The sequence below is a fragment of the Plasmodium chabaudi genome (genome assembly GCF_900002335.3).
Source record: "Plasmodium chabaudi chabaudi strain AS genome assembly, chromosome: 5".
NCBI lineage: Eukaryota > Apicomplexa > Aconoidasida > Haemosporida > Plasmodiidae > Plasmodium > Plasmodium chabaudi.
The window spans coordinates 500,788-521,527 of record NC_030105.2 but is presented as its reverse complement, the minus strand read 5'-3'; the positions used below and the strand labels follow the sequence as shown (position 1 = coordinate 521,527).

General features: G+C 23.0%; 7 protein-coding genes across 7 annotated transcripts; 4 read left to right on the top strand and 3 right to left on the bottom strand.

The window, feature by feature from the left end:
• Window positions 1-207: 207 nt before the first annotated feature.
• On the top strand, window positions 208-2,752 carry PCHAS_0513800 (conserved Plasmodium protein, unknown function; the record flags this gene model as incomplete). Its single annotated transcript, XM_016800166.1, has 3 exons — window positions 208-270; window positions 351-599; window positions 707-2,752. 3 exons carry the CDS (start codon window positions 208-210, stop codon window positions 2,750-2,752), a joined length of 2,358 nt encoding a protein of 785 aa, XP_016655203.1.
• Window positions 2,753-3,302: 550 nt separating this feature from the next.
• PCHAS_0513700 (adenosine deaminase, putative) lies at window positions 3,303-4,394 on the bottom strand (the record flags this gene model as incomplete). Its single annotated transcript, XM_737659.1, has 1 exon — window positions 3,303-4,394. One exon carries the CDS (start codon window positions 4,392-4,394, stop codon window positions 3,303-3,305), a length of 1,092 nt encoding a protein of 363 aa, XP_742752.1.
• A 1,005-nt stretch (window positions 4,395-5,399) lies between these two features.
• Window positions 5,400-5,729, top strand: PCHAS_0513600 (conserved Plasmodium protein, unknown function; the record flags this gene model as incomplete). The annotated part of the gene is made up of 1 exon (XM_016800165.1): window positions 5,400-5,729. The coding sequence occupies one exon, from the start codon at window positions 5,400-5,402 to the stop codon at window positions 5,727-5,729; it is 330 nt and encodes a 109-aa protein (XP_016655202.1).
• A 1,176-nt stretch (window positions 5,730-6,905) lies between these two features.
• On the top strand, window positions 6,906-8,462 carry PCHAS_0513500 (LEM3/CDC50 family protein, putative; the record flags this gene model as incomplete). The annotated part of the gene is made up of 1 exon (XM_738435.1): window positions 6,906-8,462. One exon carries the CDS (start codon window positions 6,906-6,908, stop codon window positions 8,460-8,462), a length of 1,557 nt encoding a protein of 518 aa, XP_743528.1.
• A 671-nt stretch (window positions 8,463-9,133) lies between these two features.
• Window positions 9,134-11,230, top strand: PCHAS_0513400 (conserved protein, unknown function; the record flags this gene model as incomplete). The annotated part of the gene is made up of 1 exon (XM_016800164.1): window positions 9,134-11,230. One exon carries the CDS (start codon window positions 9,134-9,136, stop codon window positions 11,228-11,230), a length of 2,097 nt encoding a protein of 698 aa, XP_016655201.1.
• A 281-nt stretch (window positions 11,231-11,511) lies between these two features.
• PCHAS_0513300 (WD repeat-containing protein, putative) lies at window positions 11,512-13,185 on the bottom strand (the record flags this gene model as incomplete). Its single annotated transcript, XM_735866.2, has 1 exon — window positions 11,512-13,185. The coding sequence occupies one exon, from the start codon at window positions 13,183-13,185 to the stop codon at window positions 11,512-11,514; it is 1,674 nt and encodes a 557-aa protein (XP_740959.2).
• An 838-nt stretch (window positions 13,186-14,023) lies between these two features.
• PCHAS_0513200 (conserved Plasmodium protein, unknown function) lies at window positions 14,024-18,323 on the bottom strand (the record flags this gene model as incomplete). Its single annotated transcript, XM_016800163.1, has 4 exons — window positions 14,024-14,107; window positions 14,310-14,354; window positions 14,474-14,524; window positions 14,670-18,323. The coding sequence occupies 4 exons, from the start codon at window positions 18,321-18,323 to the stop codon at window positions 14,024-14,026; spliced, it is 3,834 nt and encodes a 1,277-aa protein (XP_016655200.1).
• Window positions 18,324-20,740: the final 2,417 nt, after the last annotated feature.

Below are 20,740 nucleotides of genomic sequence, written 5' to 3'. Positions count from 1 at the left end.
ACAAAATACAGAGAAAGAGAAATTAAAAAAAATTATCAATCATATTTTAATTGATAAAATAAGGCATATTAAAAATTCTTTTATATGTTCATATTAATGTAATTATTTGTATTGATAAGTGAAAATGTGTTTGTTTTTATATTTATTTATAAGATGATGAAAAGCATGAATATGTTGCTTTGGTCTTATGATTGAAACAATAAAAGCATGAAGAAGCATTTTTTATTTAAGTATGTTCCTTTGTTTTGTTTTCTGATTTTTCCAATCTTGGTATAGCAAAAAATATATATATAATATGCATATGTGTGTACCCCTATAATATGCTCATATGATTTCATTTTTTATGTCAGATTTATGTAGGAGGTGAAGAAAATAATCAAAGCAAAATAGACAACCTGAATGAGAATAGTCGACTAGCTTTTTTTTTATTAATACAATTACAAGTTCCATATTTGTTGGAAAATTTTACCCAAAATATAAAATATGAAAAAGTTATTGATGCTATTATTTATTTATATAATGAAGAGCTAGCCAAATCGGATGTTGTAAAAAAACAAAACAGCTATTCTATTCAAGATATAAAAAATGTTGTGCAAGGGGTAATTTATACATGCATGTTCATATTTTTTTCCATTCGTTGAGCAAAGTGTGGTGAAAAAATATATGTATATACCTTCACTTATTTATATTGCTATTCCCCTTACAGCTGCAAAACATACGAAGAGATATACAAAATGGGGATACTAAATATTTCAGTTGGATGGATTTAATTTCTAAAGAGTGCTGGAATGAAGAAAATTATTGTCATATGTTAACATCGGAAAAATGTTCGCTAGCTGTTTTTAGAACATTGCCTTCAAAAAAACTCCCAATAACATGTATCAGTTGTATGATATATGCAATAAATTATGCATTACATTCCGAATATTTATTTAAAATATTTTCCAATATTGTAGTTTGTAATAAGACAGATAATTTAAAATTATTAAAATTAAGTAATGACATTGGTTTAGTAAGAGAATATCGAATTTATTTAAATGTTTTAAATAAGGACGAACTTTTAAAAAATATACAAAGCGAAATAATAATTTTGAATATAAAAAACGCTAGTCGTTTAATAAATTTATTAACAAGCAATATAGAAGAAAGCAATAAAATAAACGAAACATTTAAAAATATAATAAATGAATCTATGTCTGAAATTATAAAAAAGGGAATAAATAGATATATAAAATATTTAAATAATAACAACCTTTATACAATAAATGAAAATAATGATATAAATATAGAATTAGATAAAGCAGTTACTGTAACCATTAATGGATATTTATATTTAGACAAAAAAAGTAATAAATTATTGCATGTTCAGGATTTTGGATTATTTTTTCCAAAATTTTATTTCAAAAAATGTATAAATTTATTAACAAGTCATAATTTATTTGTACAAATTGAATTTGGAATTAACCATGCTCATAATTTTCCGCAAATCGAAAATTTATTTAATTTTATTGAATTAGAATTAATATTAAACTCGTATTTTCATTTAGGAAATGGATACTACTCCAGTACATCGATAATATTAAAAAAGTTTATTTATATGAACAATCAAAATGGAAACTTTAATGAAAATGATAGTAACATATATACATATGATGAATTTAATAAAGACAAATATAATGTGGATAATTTGCTACTGTTTGAAGATGAGATAGTAGAAAATAAAGAGGGTAACAAATTCGAAAAAGATAATTTACAAAATAATAACCTACAAAATATTCCCAACTTGAATATCCAAAATGCATTTGAAGAAAAATATGCAGAGAATATTCAAGCCGAGCCTTTCGATGATCAAACTGTTATATTAATTTTGATGGTAAAAATATTAACAGAAACAAAAATTAGTGTAATAAAAAAAAATATTATTAACCTGTTAATAAAACCTGTTTATTCAAAATCGCTAGACGGATTTGAATATAAAGACCATAAATTAATACAAAATGAATTAGTCGAAATTTTAGGAGAGTCTTATAGCAACTCAAATAATTATTTTAAAAGACGGACCCTTGGTTTTGGATCAAAAATAAATAAAAGAGATATCGAAAAGTTAGAAAAAATAACTCCTAATGGATATAAATTAATACAGCTAGCTTTTAAAAATTATAATTCTTTTTCAATAAATGATAGAAAAAAAATATATTCAGGTAATCAAATGTTTTCCTTATTTCAAAATAGACTGCATTATCTTACTAATTGGGATGCTAAAATATTATTTATTAAAAAAATAGAATCAGAAAATGTTATAGAAAAAAAATATAATGTTTATTCATATCCAGAAGAAGGATGTAGTAATTGGCTAGTCACATGTTATATTATTATTGTTCTGCTAATTATTTTATTATCTTTTATATTATATCGATATGTTTTAAACGATCAATTTAATTTAATTAAAATTATGAAAAATTGGAAAACAAATAAAATAAAGAAAAAACAAAAAAAATATTCTTATATTAATTATAATTCTCATTATAAATATAATTATTCGAAATTGGGTTTGAACAACAGAATAAGAGGTAGCGATATTGATCGAAAAGAATTAAGACAACTGATTAGAGAAAACAGAAAAAGACATAGTTCCTCTCGCAAGCATAAACATAAAGAGTCACGAAAATGTGATAAACAGGTAGAACAAAATGAAGATAATTCAAGTAATAATTTTTTTCGAGAAGAAATTCAAACAAGCTATAAAGTCTAAAAATTATGACTAACCTTGAGATAGCTATTTTTTTTTAAAATAAAAAAAGGACAAAGCAAAGGTATACTAATTTTGCACACCAATTTGTACACAATAGGATACTTTAAAAAATAAAAGTTTTATAATTATTTATTCCAAATGTGTGAAATTCGAATAAAAATCCACAATATTCGAAATTTACAATAGACGAGCAATTATACAATATTGCACATGCACATGTTTTTTTTTTTTTTTTTAAAATAATACAAAGATGGGAAATACAAAGAATGGCAAATACAAAGCAAAGCATGGAACGTTTGAATGCAATCCATTTTTAACACTCTTTGAAAACGAACTCAAAACACACTTTCGATAAAAAGATAATCGTTCGGCATGCTTTGGTCGAAATTGTGGGTTTTAAATAATACATAATTAAGTCTCCTATTTACTTCGTACCTTATATATGCTTATATAAAAATGAAAATAAGCACTTGGAGCTATACACAATTGCATATAATTTTATCAATAAAAAATATATGCCTTGTCATTTTTTACAAGTATTTTTTATGGATTAAAAGTGCAAACTTTTAATTTTGTTTTTAACTTCATCACTAACAAATGATTTTTCAAGAGCCCAATGATTCATTTTCATAAATTCTTCTAATGTAAAATTTAGATGAACAAACAATCTATCATAATTATCATTTATATCTGTTAAAAACATTCCAGGATCATCTGAATTTACAGATACTTTAACACCGGCATCATAAAGCTGTCTAATTGGATGTGTGTCCATAGACTTAACGTTATTTAATAAAAGGTTAGATATAGGACAGACTTCTAATAAAATATCATTTTTTTTAACTAATTCAATAAGTTCTTCTGATTCTGAAACTCTTATACCATGACCGATTCTTTCTACATTTAAAATGTTTATTGCTGTATATAAAGTATTTAAGTTTGGTAATGTAGCATCTTCTCCTGCATGTACAGTTAGATGTAAACCATGATCCCTTACTGTATGATAAACTTCTTTATGATCCTTTAAATCGATTTCACGACCACCATGATCAAATCCAACAAAATCATGTTTATGTTTAATTGCAAAGTCTCCGGAATGTTTAATACTTGCAGCTGCATGACCAGTGTCACTAATACATATTAACGCAACATGTATTTTATTATCTAACATGTCGGTGGCATTTTTAATACCTTTAACAAATGCTTTGTGAATTAATTCTACATCTAATCCATGCATTGATGAAACAAAAGTTGGTGAATAACGGAACTCCATTAAAACAACACCTTCTTTATATTTTTCTATAACTGCAGATTTTGCTAAGTCCTCTAAGATTTCATAATCTCTATATATATTGGAAACACTTATTGCTTTTCTAATAAATTCAGCTAAGGAACTACCTTCTTTAGTAAATAGATAATGCTCAAGGACTTCTTCATCTGACATGTCGGGTTGTAAATTATATTTCCTAGCCCATTTTAAAAAAAACTCTCCGGAAAAAGTTAAATCTAAATGGCAATGTAATTCAACCTTTGGGATTCTTTTCCATATACCATACCTTTCTTCTTTAGTCATTCCCTTTAAGTCGATATTTTTTATATCGCCCATTTTAAGGAATTGGATATCATCTCGTGGAGTTGTCATTGTGAATATTGTTAATTAAAATAAAATTATAAATTATAAATTAAAAAATAAAAATAAAAAAATTTTTAACGTTACAAGAGAACTCTTACTGTGTATGCAGAAAATTTTAAAAAGTTTTTTTGCAATTTTGCTGGAAAGTGTTGTGAATAAATATATTTAAAGATTATTATAAAAAATTATTTTTTAAATGTTTTTAAATGCTTTTATATTTTTTTAAATGCTTTTAAAAAATGAATTATATATAAACCCATTTAAAAATAACATACAAAAATATTTATTTTATAGAGCACCGATAATTATGGGAAAATAACGCTTTGTAAAATAGGCATGAATAATTATGTGACTGTAAAATATTCAGAATCGGATATAGTAAATATGATAAACAGTATATAAATTAATTCGATTTTATCGTTTAAACGCTATGCATTTGTTATATAACGATTACTATTTTTCCATTTTCCGTTCCTATAATTTAATAAATATTTATAAAAAAATAACATCAAAAATGTTCAGCCTATAAAAATTTTAATGTGCATAATATTTTTAGAAAATATAAGATAACGTTATTTTTTCCACGTTTTTTTCCACGTTTTTTTAAAATTATCTATGACAATTTTTATGACGTAATTTTTATAAGTTCCAATTTTCGCTTCGAAAATTTTCAGCATCTCCCTTTATATGCCCACATTTTTGCTTTAACTTTTAAAGTGTCATTTCCCATTTTTGAGAATGCATAATAAATAGAGATAAAAAATTATTCTTTTTGTATGCACATAATATAGTCATATTTATTTTGTTCCTTCCAAATTTTAGTAAAGAACTTACTTGGGTTAGACCGTTTATGCGTGAACAGTAAGGAAATAAACATAACAATGAGAAATAGGCAACCGAGGCAAGTGCATAGCAAGCACATGTATTCTACCTATACATTATAAAATGTTTTTTTTTTTAATTTAAGAATAGTTAAAGACTTAAGGTTTTGCAATATATTACTTTTTTTTAAACATGAAGGATTGTAAAGAGAAAAATGAAAATAATTCTGACTCGTTGACAAACGAAATAATTGATTACACTGTGTTTAGCATATGCATTTCTCTTTTGTCAGGAGTTCAAATAAAATTTTTAGGAGATTCACAAAAAAAAAAAAGCAAAGAAAATAATGAAACTGATAAGATTCATTATGATTCTTTAAAACATATGTCAACTATTTATAATACATTTAAAAAGAATTATATAAAAGATTTCGAAATGTTTAATACGTTGCCTAAAAGGGTTTTACATAATGAGAATGCATATCATGTTATTTCATTTTACAAAGAAAAAAATAAAAACTAAGATTTTTCACATATTTATATGTTTATTTATACATAACTATGCATGATTTAAAGTATGTATGGTTTGGTTGATAGTCATGCTTTATTGAACAGTATAACAATAAAATATGTAGCCACTATTTATTTGTAACTCTCTATATTATATACTACTTCATAACAGTTTCGTTTTGTCGAACGATTCAAATTTTCAAAAAATTGCCACTACTTCATTATGCATATTGCTTGGATGAGTATTATATATAAGGCTTAAAAAAATAAAACTTTTAATATGATATAGTTATAAAAATAATAAAAAATGAAAATACATTTTGTGTTGGCTAAGCTAGTAAACCAACTACTATCGTATATGTACATTTGGTAGTTCGATATTCCTTTTTTAAAATTTATTATTTAAAGCGGTTGGAAATTTTTCGAATTTTTTTATAAAAATAAGCATGCGGTATGACGGAAATTTCCTACATAGGGGAACCAACGTTATGGGGTTTATATTTTTATTTTATTTTTATTTTTTTATTTTATTTTTTTATTTTACATTTTCAAACTTTTTTACTTATCACTCCCTTTCAGCGACAGCCTTGAATTGCTCAACTGCAGGTGGGGCAAAAAACGGGAAACGAAAATAACGAAAAATAAAAATACAAAATAAAAAAACGAAAAAAAAAATACCACTCTTCACTTATGCATACGATAAAATATATTTTTCGTAGAATATTTTCATTCCTTTTTTCTTCCTACTTATAACATAAACATATGCAATATCATATATTTTATTTTTGATTTTGAAAAATGTTTAAAATCAATTAAAATTAAAAAAAAAAAAAAAAAAAAAAACAGTATTATATACAGAAATTAAAAATTTCCATTGTATATAGTTAAACATTTTAAGTAGATTTATATTATAAATTAAAAAAAGAATGAAAAAATGGATGGTAATATTTTATTTTACCGTTTGTATATATATTCATAATACTATGATATAGATATTTATTTTATTTTTGTTAATTTTTCCTACTGTTTTTTTTTCTAACCTTTTCCACGTTTTCCAACCTTTTCAACTTTTGCTACTTCCTTTATTTCATAAAAGCATCATTCAACTTCCAACGCCGTCGACTTTTGTTTCTCTAAATGTGTGTGCATCATATTCTACAAAAAGTTTTTAATAAAAAAAAAAAGTTAAATGGAAACTACCGACGATAATAACGATTCTCTGATATTTATTAATCATACTGCATGCGAAGAGATATATCAAAATTGTGTAGGTCAGAGAAAATATATCACTGAGCCTGTACATGGTAGGGCATTAAATGATGAAGCAGATAATGGAAAGGAACAACCCAAAAAAGCAAAAAAACTAGTCTCCTTTCAAAATGATCAAGTCGACAAAGCTGATAAGGCTGACAAGGCTGACAAGGCTGACAAGGCTGATAAAGCTGATCATGTCGTAAAAATTTCAATTTTGAAGTCCCAAAAAACTGAAAATTTAGTTAAAAGAAGACGAACACAGTTTTACAACAATGATAAGTATAACAAACTAATGAACCGTTTTAAACAACAAGAACTTAAGAGAATAAAAACTTTTCATTATATTTATAAATGGCAATTTTCAGTAGTCATATTATTTTTTTTATCGATAATTTTTTTTTTAATCGGTTTATATATCTATCATGAATCTCAAGAAGTTGTTGAAGTAACAATTGAATATGATTCTGATAGTAAATTTAAAATTTTTGAAATTCCTAAAGAGATGAAACAACCAGTTTATATATATTATAAAATATCAAACTTCTATTATAACTATAAACAATTTTTAGCCGATGAATCACATTCTATTCATGATGGTCGAAGATGTAAACATATTAAAACTTTAGAAGACCTTTACAAATTTCGATGTATAAATGGGAGGCAAACTCTTCCTGAATTAACAAAAAATGTAAACATAAAAAATAAATCTAAAATAAAAAATGTCATTGTAGAAGATGATGATACCTTTGCAAAATATGATGGAGAGAAGTGTGATGTAAATGTATTAACAGAAGAAGAAAAAAATCAAAAAATATTTCCATGTGGTTTAATATCTGCTTCTGTATTTAATGATAAGATAAGTTTATCAGTTAAAAATACAAATTTAGAAATTAAAGATTTTCCTATTATTAATTATTATGATTTATTTTTTTATTTAAAAAAACATAAAAAGAATTCTGAAAAATATAAAATATGGTTAAATACATTTTCACATGAATATAAAAATTGGTTTACCCCACCAATGACATCATCTTTTATTAAACCATATGGAATCATTGAAGAAGATTTACAACCTGGAGATAATTATAAAATAACATTTACACAAAATACATGGCCTGATAAAGCTTGGAAATCAAAAAAATTTTTTCAATTAACTACATTAAGACCTATTGGAAATGCATCCTTTGAATTAGCTTATGCATTTTTTTTATTATCATTTATATATCTAGTTATAGTTATAATCATATTTATATTAGTTACAACCAATTTTTGTAAATTAGGAAAATCTTTTAATTATTGCAATACCCTATTAAATAATAAGGATAATCAATTACACCCAAAATATCATATTGCATATTCTAAAAAAAAAAGTAATTATGCTAGTAGCCAATCTTTACGAAATGATAAATTATTAACAAAACTAGACAGTTCTGAACCATCTATTAATTATCAAAATATTCATAAAAATATATGTATTTGTCCCTTACATTAAACAAAGAAATGTATATATTTCTTTGATTCGTTTTTAATCTTAATTTTTTTTTTTTTTTTTTTCCTATTCGTTTCCTTTTTTCATTTTAAACCTGACTTTGTTTTACACCATTTTGTTACTTTCTCCGCATGCCGTTTTAGCTATTCCATGTCCCATTCATTCTACTTATTTATTTATATTTATCTTTACTTATATTTACTTATCTTTGCTTCCCCCTATTTTGATGGCAATATATTGCAAAGACATTTGTATGGTTATATAATTTTGCCATTCCATTTACCCAAGTTTGATTTTTTTTTCGATTAATTTTTTTGATAAACATTAACAATTTTATATTTTTTTAATTCTCTTACACTTCTTACCATAAAAAAGTTTAAACAATAAATATTTAAATATATTATTGGCTTATTGTAGGATGTGCCAAAAAATTATTTTTTTATTTTGCTCTTATGCACGTACTATATCTGTAGAAAAAGGATTAGAAATATTTTGTGAAAAAATATTTATTACCAACATCGGATAATGCATTATTATTTTTTTTGTTGAAAATGATAAGATATATCACTATACTTCCTTTATCAACAAAATGAAAAAGATAAAAAAAAAATAATGGAATGCCAATTTGATGGATATATATAAAAAAAAATAAATAAATTTTCCATCAACATTTCATGATGTTGTATCGCCGAATAAGCCAAAATACACAATGGGCTACTCCATTTAATTCCATTTTTAAGAACTCAAGAAATGAGTGTGAACGAATTATTTATAAACTTTCTTTTTCAACCCTTGATAATATAAACGATAAAATAAAAAACGAAGTAAAGGATGTAGAACATGAAAAGAGGGAAGATGGGTTTCCAAACTTTGATAAAAATAATAATATCTTAGATCCTATATCTAAAACTGAACAAAATAAAATCAATAAAATAATAAAAAATATAAAAATTCATGTAGAAAAATATGATAATCTAAAAAATGAAGATTATGGAAATGATATGTTAACTAGCCAAATTTACAAAAAAATTGTTCAGGAACATAAGTTATATAAAAAAAATAAGGATAGTGATGCCAAAAAAAAAATAAAAAATAATTTTCCCTTTGATAAAAAATCGAAGGAAAGGAGAGAAGATAATGTGGTAAATTCCCAAAATGGAGAAAATGACTATTTTGAAAGTCAAACCAATTTTAAGAAAAATATTGACAACGATGAAATAGCGATGGAACAAAAGGATGATAAAAATATTTTTAACGAACAAAAAATACACACACAAAAAAATACAAGCTTAATGGTAGGAGAAAAAATGTCTTCTCTAAGTACAAGCCAAAAGGAACACAAAAATAACAACAGTAAGAGTAGAGCTATTGTTGAATATACAAAAGATAAAAACATAAATAATATCTTATTATATAATAAAAAAAAAAACAATCTAACTATACATGAAAAAAGAAGTGATCATTTTTTTAAAATATTTTTTTCATCGAAAAAAGTAAAAATAATTAAATCGCAAAATCATCCAATTTTTATACATTTATATAAGCTAGCCACAAATCAAAAATATAGAGAAGAACAAGAAAAAATTTTATTAACAAATAAAAAAATTATAATGGAAAGACAACAAAATCATATTACAAGAATATATACAAATAGTATTGATAATTTAAAAGATTTTATTTCTTATGATAATTTTATATTATTATCAAATAAACTTTTAAAAAAACTTGCATTCTTATATTCATTTAAAAATGGTGTATTAGCGGAGGTAATGCATAAATTTTATTATGACGACGTAGGTTTACCCCATTTGGCTTTATGCTTTTACAACATTAATTGTACAGGTCATAAAAAAAAAAACACACACAACCATTTATTTACAAATTGCCAGACTGAACAGGGTGACAAAATTGAAGACGACACACATGCACAATGTCATGAAATCATGACAAACAATTTAATAAATGATAAACCTTCAAAGGATTCTCATTTACATTTAGACAAAAATTCATGTTATGACGATATAGAATATTTATGCAATGGTGATATAGGAACAATAATAAGAAGCTGTTTCTTGTTAAAATGGCAATGCATATTTAATATTAACGATATAAAAATAGCTAGCAATAAAAAAAAAAAAAAAATTGAAAATGAAAAAATTAACGAAATAACAGACAATGAAATAAAAAAATGTCTTTCTGATAAATATTCAAATATGTACAATATTTATAATATTGATTTTTTTCATCCTTTTACTATACGTGCTTCATCAGGCTATTTACTAGATATACCATATAAAAATACAAATTTATATGAACTTCATAAATATGCTAAACAAAGAAAAATATTGCTATTAAAATATAATAGCCAAAGTGACTTATATATTAATTATAAAAAAAAAAATTCTGAACAAGACATAACTTTTTTAAATTTAATAAGCAAAGCAAAAGGTGTTTTTCTCATAATGGATAATTGTAATAATATAGAAAAAATGTATACATCATCAGTTAGCAAAACAGGTATTAACATTTCTAGGAGTTATTTTGAAGAGACTGAAATAAATGGGGAGCCTTTCAAAGGGAATTCTCAAAATAATACCACTGACAACAATGATGATACTATTTTTGATAACATTTATTATGTTAACCTGTTAAATAATAATAATGTGGATAAACCACTAGAACTTATTTCAGCATATACAATTTTTATGTATATTTTAAAAACAAACTTTTTCAAGCACGTTCCTCAATCGAGTTATGTGTGCATGCAATAGCCTGCGCGAATATTGCAACACATTTCAAGTAGCTATCATATATTTTTACTAATTTAGTTTTTATTTTTATCCCATGACATATGAAGAAAAGCAACACTTATAGAACATATCAACAATTATCCGCAGAATAAAAAGCGATAGTGCATTCTATAAAAATACGAAAACATAAAAATTAAAAAAAAATTGTTTGTACATAAGGAATAAATAAATTATTCATAAATTTATGAACAAATTATTATTTGGCTAGCCAGCTAGCTATATATATGTAGATATTATTTTAATTATATGAACATAGACATATCAAAAAAATGCATAGTTGAAGAGTTATCATCACTGGCTGTTAAAATTGACAAAATATTTTTATTCTGATATAAATGAAGAGATAAATTAATATTAAAAATAGTATCAGTATGACAATAAAATTGATGTATACATTTTCTTGTTCTTATATCATAAATATATATATTTCCATTTAAGCTTGAAAATAAAAGTAAGTTACTATTTATCCATTTTAAAAAATTAATTCCCTTTTCCATTTTATTATTTGTATCAGTTATATTAAAATCATAGTTAGCACAAAATGTGTTAATACATTTATTATTTTGAAAGTCATATATTATAATATTATTATCTAATGAAGATGATGCAAATAAATTATTTTTTTTGTTATTAAACAAGCAGTAATCTACTAGATCGGTGTGCATATTATCATATATACCAACAACACTGTTCGTATTTATGTTGTATAATTTAATTATATTTTTATGTGTTGCTAAATATATTTCATTTGTAATACAATTATCAATACATAGTATATCATTACTACAATTTTCATCGAAAACATTGTTAATTATATTGTGTGTATTGGGCACCGTTTCATTATATAAATATTTATTGTTTATATTTCTAGAATTCGTTTTTAATGCACCTTCATTATTTGTGTCGTTACTTTCGTCAAATATTTCTTTGACAAGACGAGGTTGGTTAGACCCCATACTTTGATAACATTTTTTTTCTCTTTTTTCAAACTTTTTATTTGTATTTTCTTTTTTTTTTAAGTTATATATATTATAATCATATACATTTGTTGTCCCATTATCAAATCCAGATATTAGATAAAAATTATTTCCATAGTTACATACATTTATAAATGTTGGTACATCAATCGTATGTGCAATATTTATAGGTGTATTTTCAAATATATCCCATATATATATATTTGGTGAATTTAAATAAATACTTATAATAATATTTTCATTATATGGACAGAACATAAAATATTCTATATCTTTTTTATCTTCTGAATTATTTATACTTAAAATATTTATAAATTTCATATCTTCATTTATTAATTCTTCTTTTGTAACATTCTGATTAATATCCCAATTATATATATTTACCAATGAATTACTATTATTTATATTTTTCTTTATATTACTTAAATTATAATTTAATACTTCTGAACTGTTCATATTATTATTTTCATATACATATATATCACCATTATATATAGAAAAAGCAACATATTTACAATCTTTTGAAATTTTTATATTTGTCACAGTATCTCTATATTTCTGATTTTTTAAACTTTCCAACTCGATCTCGTTACATTTTATTCCATTCTGATTGTTATATCCAATGCCATTAGCAAAGGATTTCAAATCAGAATCAAAACTGTTGTATAAATAGCATTTATTATTTATACTTCCAAAATAAATCCATTTTTTGTAACTATTAACACAATATAAGCTTTTATTTCCATAAAATTTTTTATAGTATGAAATATTTTTTTCTTTAAACTTTATTAATTCTATCTGTTCAGGATCTTTACTATCTTCAATACTATTTTCATCATCATTTTCTTCACTAGAACTTATATCAACAATGTCATATTTATTTTCTATGTCATCATATAAAACATCTTCCCCTAAACCCACATTAATTTCGTCATCCATGTTGTATATTTTTTCCTATATATATATATCCCTTTTTCAAAGGTTGTATAATTTGCTATTATATAATATTGTTCATAAAATATAAGCGTCTGAAAATGGCCATAATAAATATGTAGTCCTTACTACCACTGTTATATATGTACAATATGCTTTATTAGTTATTTATACTTTTCTTTTACTTTTATTTTGAAAATGGATAATTATTCGTATATTTGTCAAAATTGTATTATTTGATTATTTTTTAAATAAAAAAATATTTTTTTTTCTTTTTTTTACATGCTTAATGCTCATACAAATACTAAATTATTAAAATGGGCGGCTATCAAAAAATATATATAAATATGTGGGATTGAAAAAATGATAAGTTCCCTTTTTTCATTTGATGTTTTCAAAATTAATTTAAAACAACATACATTAGTAATGTTCTATATATCTATATAATATATATTTATTTAATTATCATTTTTAAATGAAAGAAAAAAACATATATGAAATATCATATGCATAGTAATATGCACTATAATAACATTAATTAAAAAAATTAAAATAAAAAATATGTTGTATTTTATGCCAATTTAATATAAGTGGAAAAAATTAAAGTACGAATATTATACGAATTATAAATAACAAAAAATTATAATAAATCAAACTTTTGAATTTCAAAAAATTTAAGCATTAAAGGGAATATAAACATGTTTGTCCAAATATGTATTAATTAAAAAATGATAAAACAAATGAGAAAAGCAGTGAAAAAAGCTAGTGAAAAAAACTAATGAGAATGAATAGCCATACACATTTATAAATTACGAAAAAATAAATATTTTCCCTCTTTCTATTTTCAATAATTTTTAACCATTTGTTCAAAAACATAAATTGGGGCATCTCCACTATCTTCCTTTTTATAATCCTGTACATTATTTTCCTGATAGTAACAAATAAAAAATAAAATGAATGGAAGCAATTAATTTTTATCAAACTTTATTCCAATTATTGCCGCTATTACATTATGTAACATATCTTGGGCAGACATATAACATATACATAATTAAAATAAATGCAAAAAAATTTTAAATATATTTTTCATAACACTATAATAATACTAATATTATATGTATTAAGCTTACTTGTTCCTTTTGTGTAATATTTTTCAAATTCGTTTCGGAATTGTTCTATAATAATATGCAAAGGGGGAAGGGAAATAAAATGTATGACATGTTTACTAAAGAATAGCATATCCATTTTTATGCTATTGTAAAATTATTATTTTTGCATTTTTATTTTCCTTTACCTCATTATCCATAAGTGGCTTTCTTACATATGTTTTTATATCTTCCCCAAGCTACAAAAAAATAAAATAAATACGTTAATAGTGTATGATTAATTGTTGCATATTGCATATTTGTGTGCACACATTTTTCTTTTTTTATATGAACGTTCATAATTTTTCACATATGTAGAGAAAGGGAAATAAATTGTGAATGTACCTGATTATATAGGGTGTTCTGGAACTTAATTGGAAACAAATGATATATGCCGAATTCATCAAGTGGTAATATATACTTGATATAGGTACTTAAGTTAATCATTCTTTTTTTATGATAATATAGGATTAAATTTCTAATTTTTTTTCTAATTTTTGGCTTGCTATAACCTGTCTTGTACATGTAAAAAAGTATTAAGAACAATTGGTCAGAATTATAGTGTGTGGCAAATTTGTTCATATAATAAAATAATTTAATATAAATTCTTTTTTCCTTTACAAAATTATTGCAAATAGTTGTATATATATATAAATAATGTTGAGGTTTATATTTTTCAAGATTTGACACTAAAAAATTTAAAAGTTTAATGAATAGAATATGATCATTGGATTTGTCTATATCTTCTGTTTTTTGTAAATTTAAAAAATAATTACTATGTTTAAAACATAAAATTGCATCATTTTTATTGAAATGTTCAAAATTTTTTATAATATATTCCTTAATATGTTTTTTAATATCACTTTGTATTTCTTTATTGATAAAAACATAACTTAACAACATATTTGCTACTATTTTATGGTCATCAAATTCGCAGTTTTGTAATATATACAACATTTGCTTATCGAAATAAGACGATGAATAAATATTGAAATAGCTAAAATAATATAATAAGGATGAGACATATTTTATTTCTTTAATGTCTTTTGAAAAATTCTGATTAAAACAGGTAAATAAATATAATATAAATTTTTCATGCTGACTGTTCAGAATTTTTTTTTCATTTTTTTTATTATTTTTAAAAATAGAATAATAAAAATTATAAAATATTTTCATCATTATAAAGTTATATTTTAATTTTTGGAATACCCACTTAAACTCGTTAATTTGTTCGTTCCCATTGAGCATATCATTAGGTGTCAATAATATATCTCCTTTGTTTATTTCCCCTTGATTTATTTCTTTTGATCTCATATCGTCTACTTTTTGATTTTCCTTAGTCTCATATAAATCACTTACTGTTTTGTCTTCTACATTATTATTATATTCTAATTGATATGGTTTATAATTAATCATTTTATCATCGTAAAGGTATGACAAAATATCATTAATTATATTTATAAAATTATCGATATGATGTTGGTTGTATTTATTTTTTCTGAACATGTTCATTTTATTTAAATAAATATTATTCTCTTCTTCATCCATGTGTGCAAATATGCTACTATTGTTACTGTCCATTGATAATAAGTAATAATTTTTTGAAAGTAAAAATAGACAAAACAATAAATCATCATGAGATATATTTTTTTTTGCATTATTAAAAATAACAGCAATTTTAAGCAACAATTGTGGTAATAAAAATATACAATTTTTATAATATATTAATAAAACATAAAGAAAATCTTTTATATTCATTTCAAAAAAATTCTTTTGGATATAATTTTCAATATAATAAATATCTTTATAACTAAATAATTTATTTTTACTTTTATAATAAAAAAATAAGTAAAAATTTTTAGGGTATGAAAATCCACCATTCCTCATATATTCCTCTGGCATGTCATGAGAAAAAGAATTATTACTATCACTACAACCAGTATTAAATATTTTCATACGATTATACAAAAACTTATCAATAGCTTCATTTTTATATTTAATTTTTGAAAATACTCTCAATATATTTATTATATTATCTTGATTTATATTATCCTTATTAAATATTACCTGAACAGTTAATATATTTTTTATTTCTTCATCCATATATTTATGAAATTCATAAACCATGGGTATTAAAAGGCATAAATCGTTACTTTGACAATTATGCAAACAATTCTTTAAATTGTCAAAAATTAGTTTAATCATGTTATCAAAAAGAGAGTTATCAATCCTTTTGTTTACTTCGTTTTCATAGCTCAAAAGTGATGATATTTTTATAATAGGATTACTATCGATATTTTTACCACTACCATTGTTTTCATCATTTTTATTTTTGTTTTCTAAACTGGTACTTAAGTCTGTTATGTAATCGTTACACACAGTGTTACTACTTTTTTTCTTTTCCAAATTTTTAGTTTCTCTTTTGATTACATTTCTTAAAAGCCCCAATATTTTTATGTTGTCTAAAACCGTTAGATCTATTTTACTAGCCAATAAAATATTACAATGATAAACTAAAAAAGGATCTAATTTAAAAGGGATATCAAATGAGGTAACTAATTCATTTATTCTTTCTAATGATAAGATTATTTTTTTTATATTTTTTAATTTACCCCCTGTTATATCTCTATTTATTATGTTAATAAAATTACAAACAATATTTGTGATATATTTTTTTATGTCTGGTAAACAAAAAAAAAAATTATGACCATGTTCATTATTATCACTATAGCTAGCTTCTTTTTTTTTTTTTTTTTTCATTCCTAAATATGTGTAATATTTATATGCCACATAAATAGTATCAACCAAATTGTAATTAAAATCGAAATCATCGATATATTTTGTATCAATTTCTATTTTTTCCATGTTATTTTGCATTTTCATTTCAGTTGAAAAATGTTCATCATTTTTGTGGCTATCTTTACAAAGTTTGTCATTCATATATGTGTCTGGTCCATTGCTTGTGCTGGTAGGAAAGGTAATATTATTAATATCGGGCGTTTGTGTGTGTGTATTTTTTTCTCCTCTTCCATTGTGTATGTGCAGGTTAATATTTGCTACGGTTTCTTCTTCATTGTTTATTTTATTTCCATCTAATATTGTCCCAATCACAATTATGTGATTCATATATATATAGTTCAGGTTGTACATATAGACAATGTCATAATTTTCTACAAAATGATAAGTAGCTTTTTTTTTTGATAACTTTTTTGCAAAAAAAAAGTTCGTACAAACATTTAAACATATATTTATATTTTTTATTTCTTTATAATATATATTATTATTACATTGTATGATAGTGTGTATATAATTTAATACGTCTTTAAAAAAAAAATTCTGATCATCATTAAATTTATGATTTACTGATATTTTTCGAACTATGTCAATATGAAAAAAATGAATATTTTTACTAACATATTTTAATAAATTATTAAAACTATTTTCTATATTTAATACTCTTAAAACTTTTAAAAATTTTATATACCGTTCTATATCAAGAATATTTTTTTGATCACACCCATTTTTATTTTCATCAGTTAAATAATTTTGGGGGGCATTCTTTTCTGAAATATCAGATTGAGACGAAACAATTATATCATCATTATGATTTATATATTTATTAATATATTCTAATACATTATTAACATAGTATATTATCCTTTCATCAGATAAACCTATATTTCCCTTGACACATAAAATATATAAGTTATCTATTATTTTGTCTTTATTTAATGTGTTAATTTTGTTATAATTTTTTATAATATAATTTATTTCATTAATTTTTTTATTAACATAATTATAATTCATAATAGATTTAATGGAGTTACTTTTTTTTGATAAAAAGCAATCATCTTCATGCACATATTCATATATTAATATTTTTCTTTCTGTTGAGAATCTATTCTTCATATATTTATTCTTTTGTATGGAATGGGATGAAAACGGTTCTGCTATTTTTTTAATAAGCATTCGCATTTCACCACTCTTGCTATGAAGCATTTTCTTTGAAACTAGCCAAAAATGTTAATAAATAATTTACATCGTTTTATTATGGCATGTGCATGTAGAATGCTGATAAGTATAATTTATTAACATTGTATCAAGTTATTGAGCATAGCATGTTATTAAACTGTTATAATTTGAATTTCCATTTATTTGTATGAAAGGTTTTAAGTCTTTATTGTAGTTTCTCTATACTTGTAAATGAACTGATTTTGTTTAATAAGCTTTTATGGCATCTCTAATTGTTTATTCTCTGCTTAGTCTGACTACACACAACGAGCATATACATATACAACTGCATGAATATATGATGGCAAGGCTCGTTCGTCTTTTATCTCTGCCCATGAGTTTTCATTAGCTAATGGGCATTTTCCTATGAAAGGAAACAAACAAATAAAGGGAAATTTGAAAATAGGAGAAAAGGAATAAAGACAAAGGCGGTGTTAATATATGGACTGATTTTGCTTATTCTCTTTTTTATGAATTGTTAATAAAATAAGATTAACTTTGATATTATTTTTTATTCTGAACGTACATATACAATTACAAATATGGATGAAATTCGGAAAGTATATATAACTACTTAAAAGATAAATATGACTTTATTTTCATATTATTCATAATTTTTTTTTAATTATCAAAATATTAAAAAGTAAAGAAACATACAATTGAAAAATCTACAAAGATAATTCCATTCGTATACTCTGTACATATGACACAATTAGATATAAATAAAAATTAGAATTTTTTTTAAATTAAAAAAAATAATTATAAAAAATTATATGAAAAAAAAAACTATTAAGGAATTTATTTTTTTATATTAAAAGTATTTCCATATTTTCTGATTCAATATTAACAACATCAGCATTTGTATTCTACGTCAACAAAAGAATATATAATTTATGTGCGTGTGCTACATGCATGTTAATATATTTTATTTCCACCTCTTTTCTTAACACCAAACTTGAAATAATTAAAAAAAATAGTAGAACAATATCGAAAAATGGGAAGAAAAAATGTAACTTCTTAATTTATTTAAGTGTAAAATAATTCATATCATTACCCCAAAAAATTCATTCATTTTGTATGCAAGCACAAATGCATTAATTGTTTGCATTTACAACTTATTAGAATATGACTCCATTTTAAATATATAAATTTCAAATTTGATGAGAAAATATTATATCATATAGAAAATGTTAAGTGAAAAAACGAGTACTATTTATTTTTAATTCGTGAAAATTTTTATTTTTATTGTCATAGTTATTTTGAATATTATATGCCGGTTGTTTCTTTTTTCTTATGTACCCACTTTTTATTATATTATTTTTTTTACCATTTTTTGAATTAATATTTGCAAACATGTATGATCATATATTTGCCTGTATAAATTAGCATAATTCTATAGACAAATGACTAAGCACACAAACAAGTTGTATATATATATTTTATGAATTATTCTTAATTTTAAATATTTATAACATTCACAAAATTTTACCAATTAATTTATTTTTTTTATTTAACTGTTTTTTTTAACAATATATTTGGTTAAAACACACAAATGTGTCTGTCGAAAAATATAACGGTTGAGTGTTTGAATTGGGATATAAAAATTTGGGGTCAATTTTTTTTTAAAACTGCTCATAAAATAATTTTTTTAAAATATATAGAAAAAAAATAAAAAATAAAAATATCTTGAAATATGAAAAATAGCTATCTATCTATTATTTTTTATTGCATAATTGTAATAATTAATATAGTTAAAAAAAAAATCCAGTGCTGTCCATTTTTTTTTTCTGAACAGTTCATAAAAATAATGCATATATTATGTACACCTAGAAATAAATAAATAAATTATGTACATGACATATAATTATATACATTTCCACCCTTAATAAATATATATGATTGGATGGAGAAAGTACATTTTTATTTTTGTTCATAATATTTTCAACTATCACACACACGATCAATTATTGTCTTTTTTACAGCACCAAAAATTTATAATTTTGTCATAAAACATAAAAATATATAAATTTTGTCTATATGTATATTTTTCTTTTAATTTGTAAGTTCTTCATATATACAATATGATATATATATATATTCACTTTAAATTATAAAATGAGTTTTTTATTTTATTTTTTGCTTTAAATTTGTATACAGTTCATTTCATTGGGGTATGTATATAATATAATTTTTTGAGAGTGAGGAATGTGGTAAAAGTTCAAATACGAGTTTTATTCTAGCTTCCGTTTTTTTTCATTATTTTTATTTATTTATCCATTTGCTATAATTGTACAACCCACTAAGCAATTATATTTCTCACTTTATTATAAACAAACTAAAGGCAAATAGTGTGGGTATACATACGTAGACTCTTTATCCCTGAGCACGTATACATTTCTGTTTTT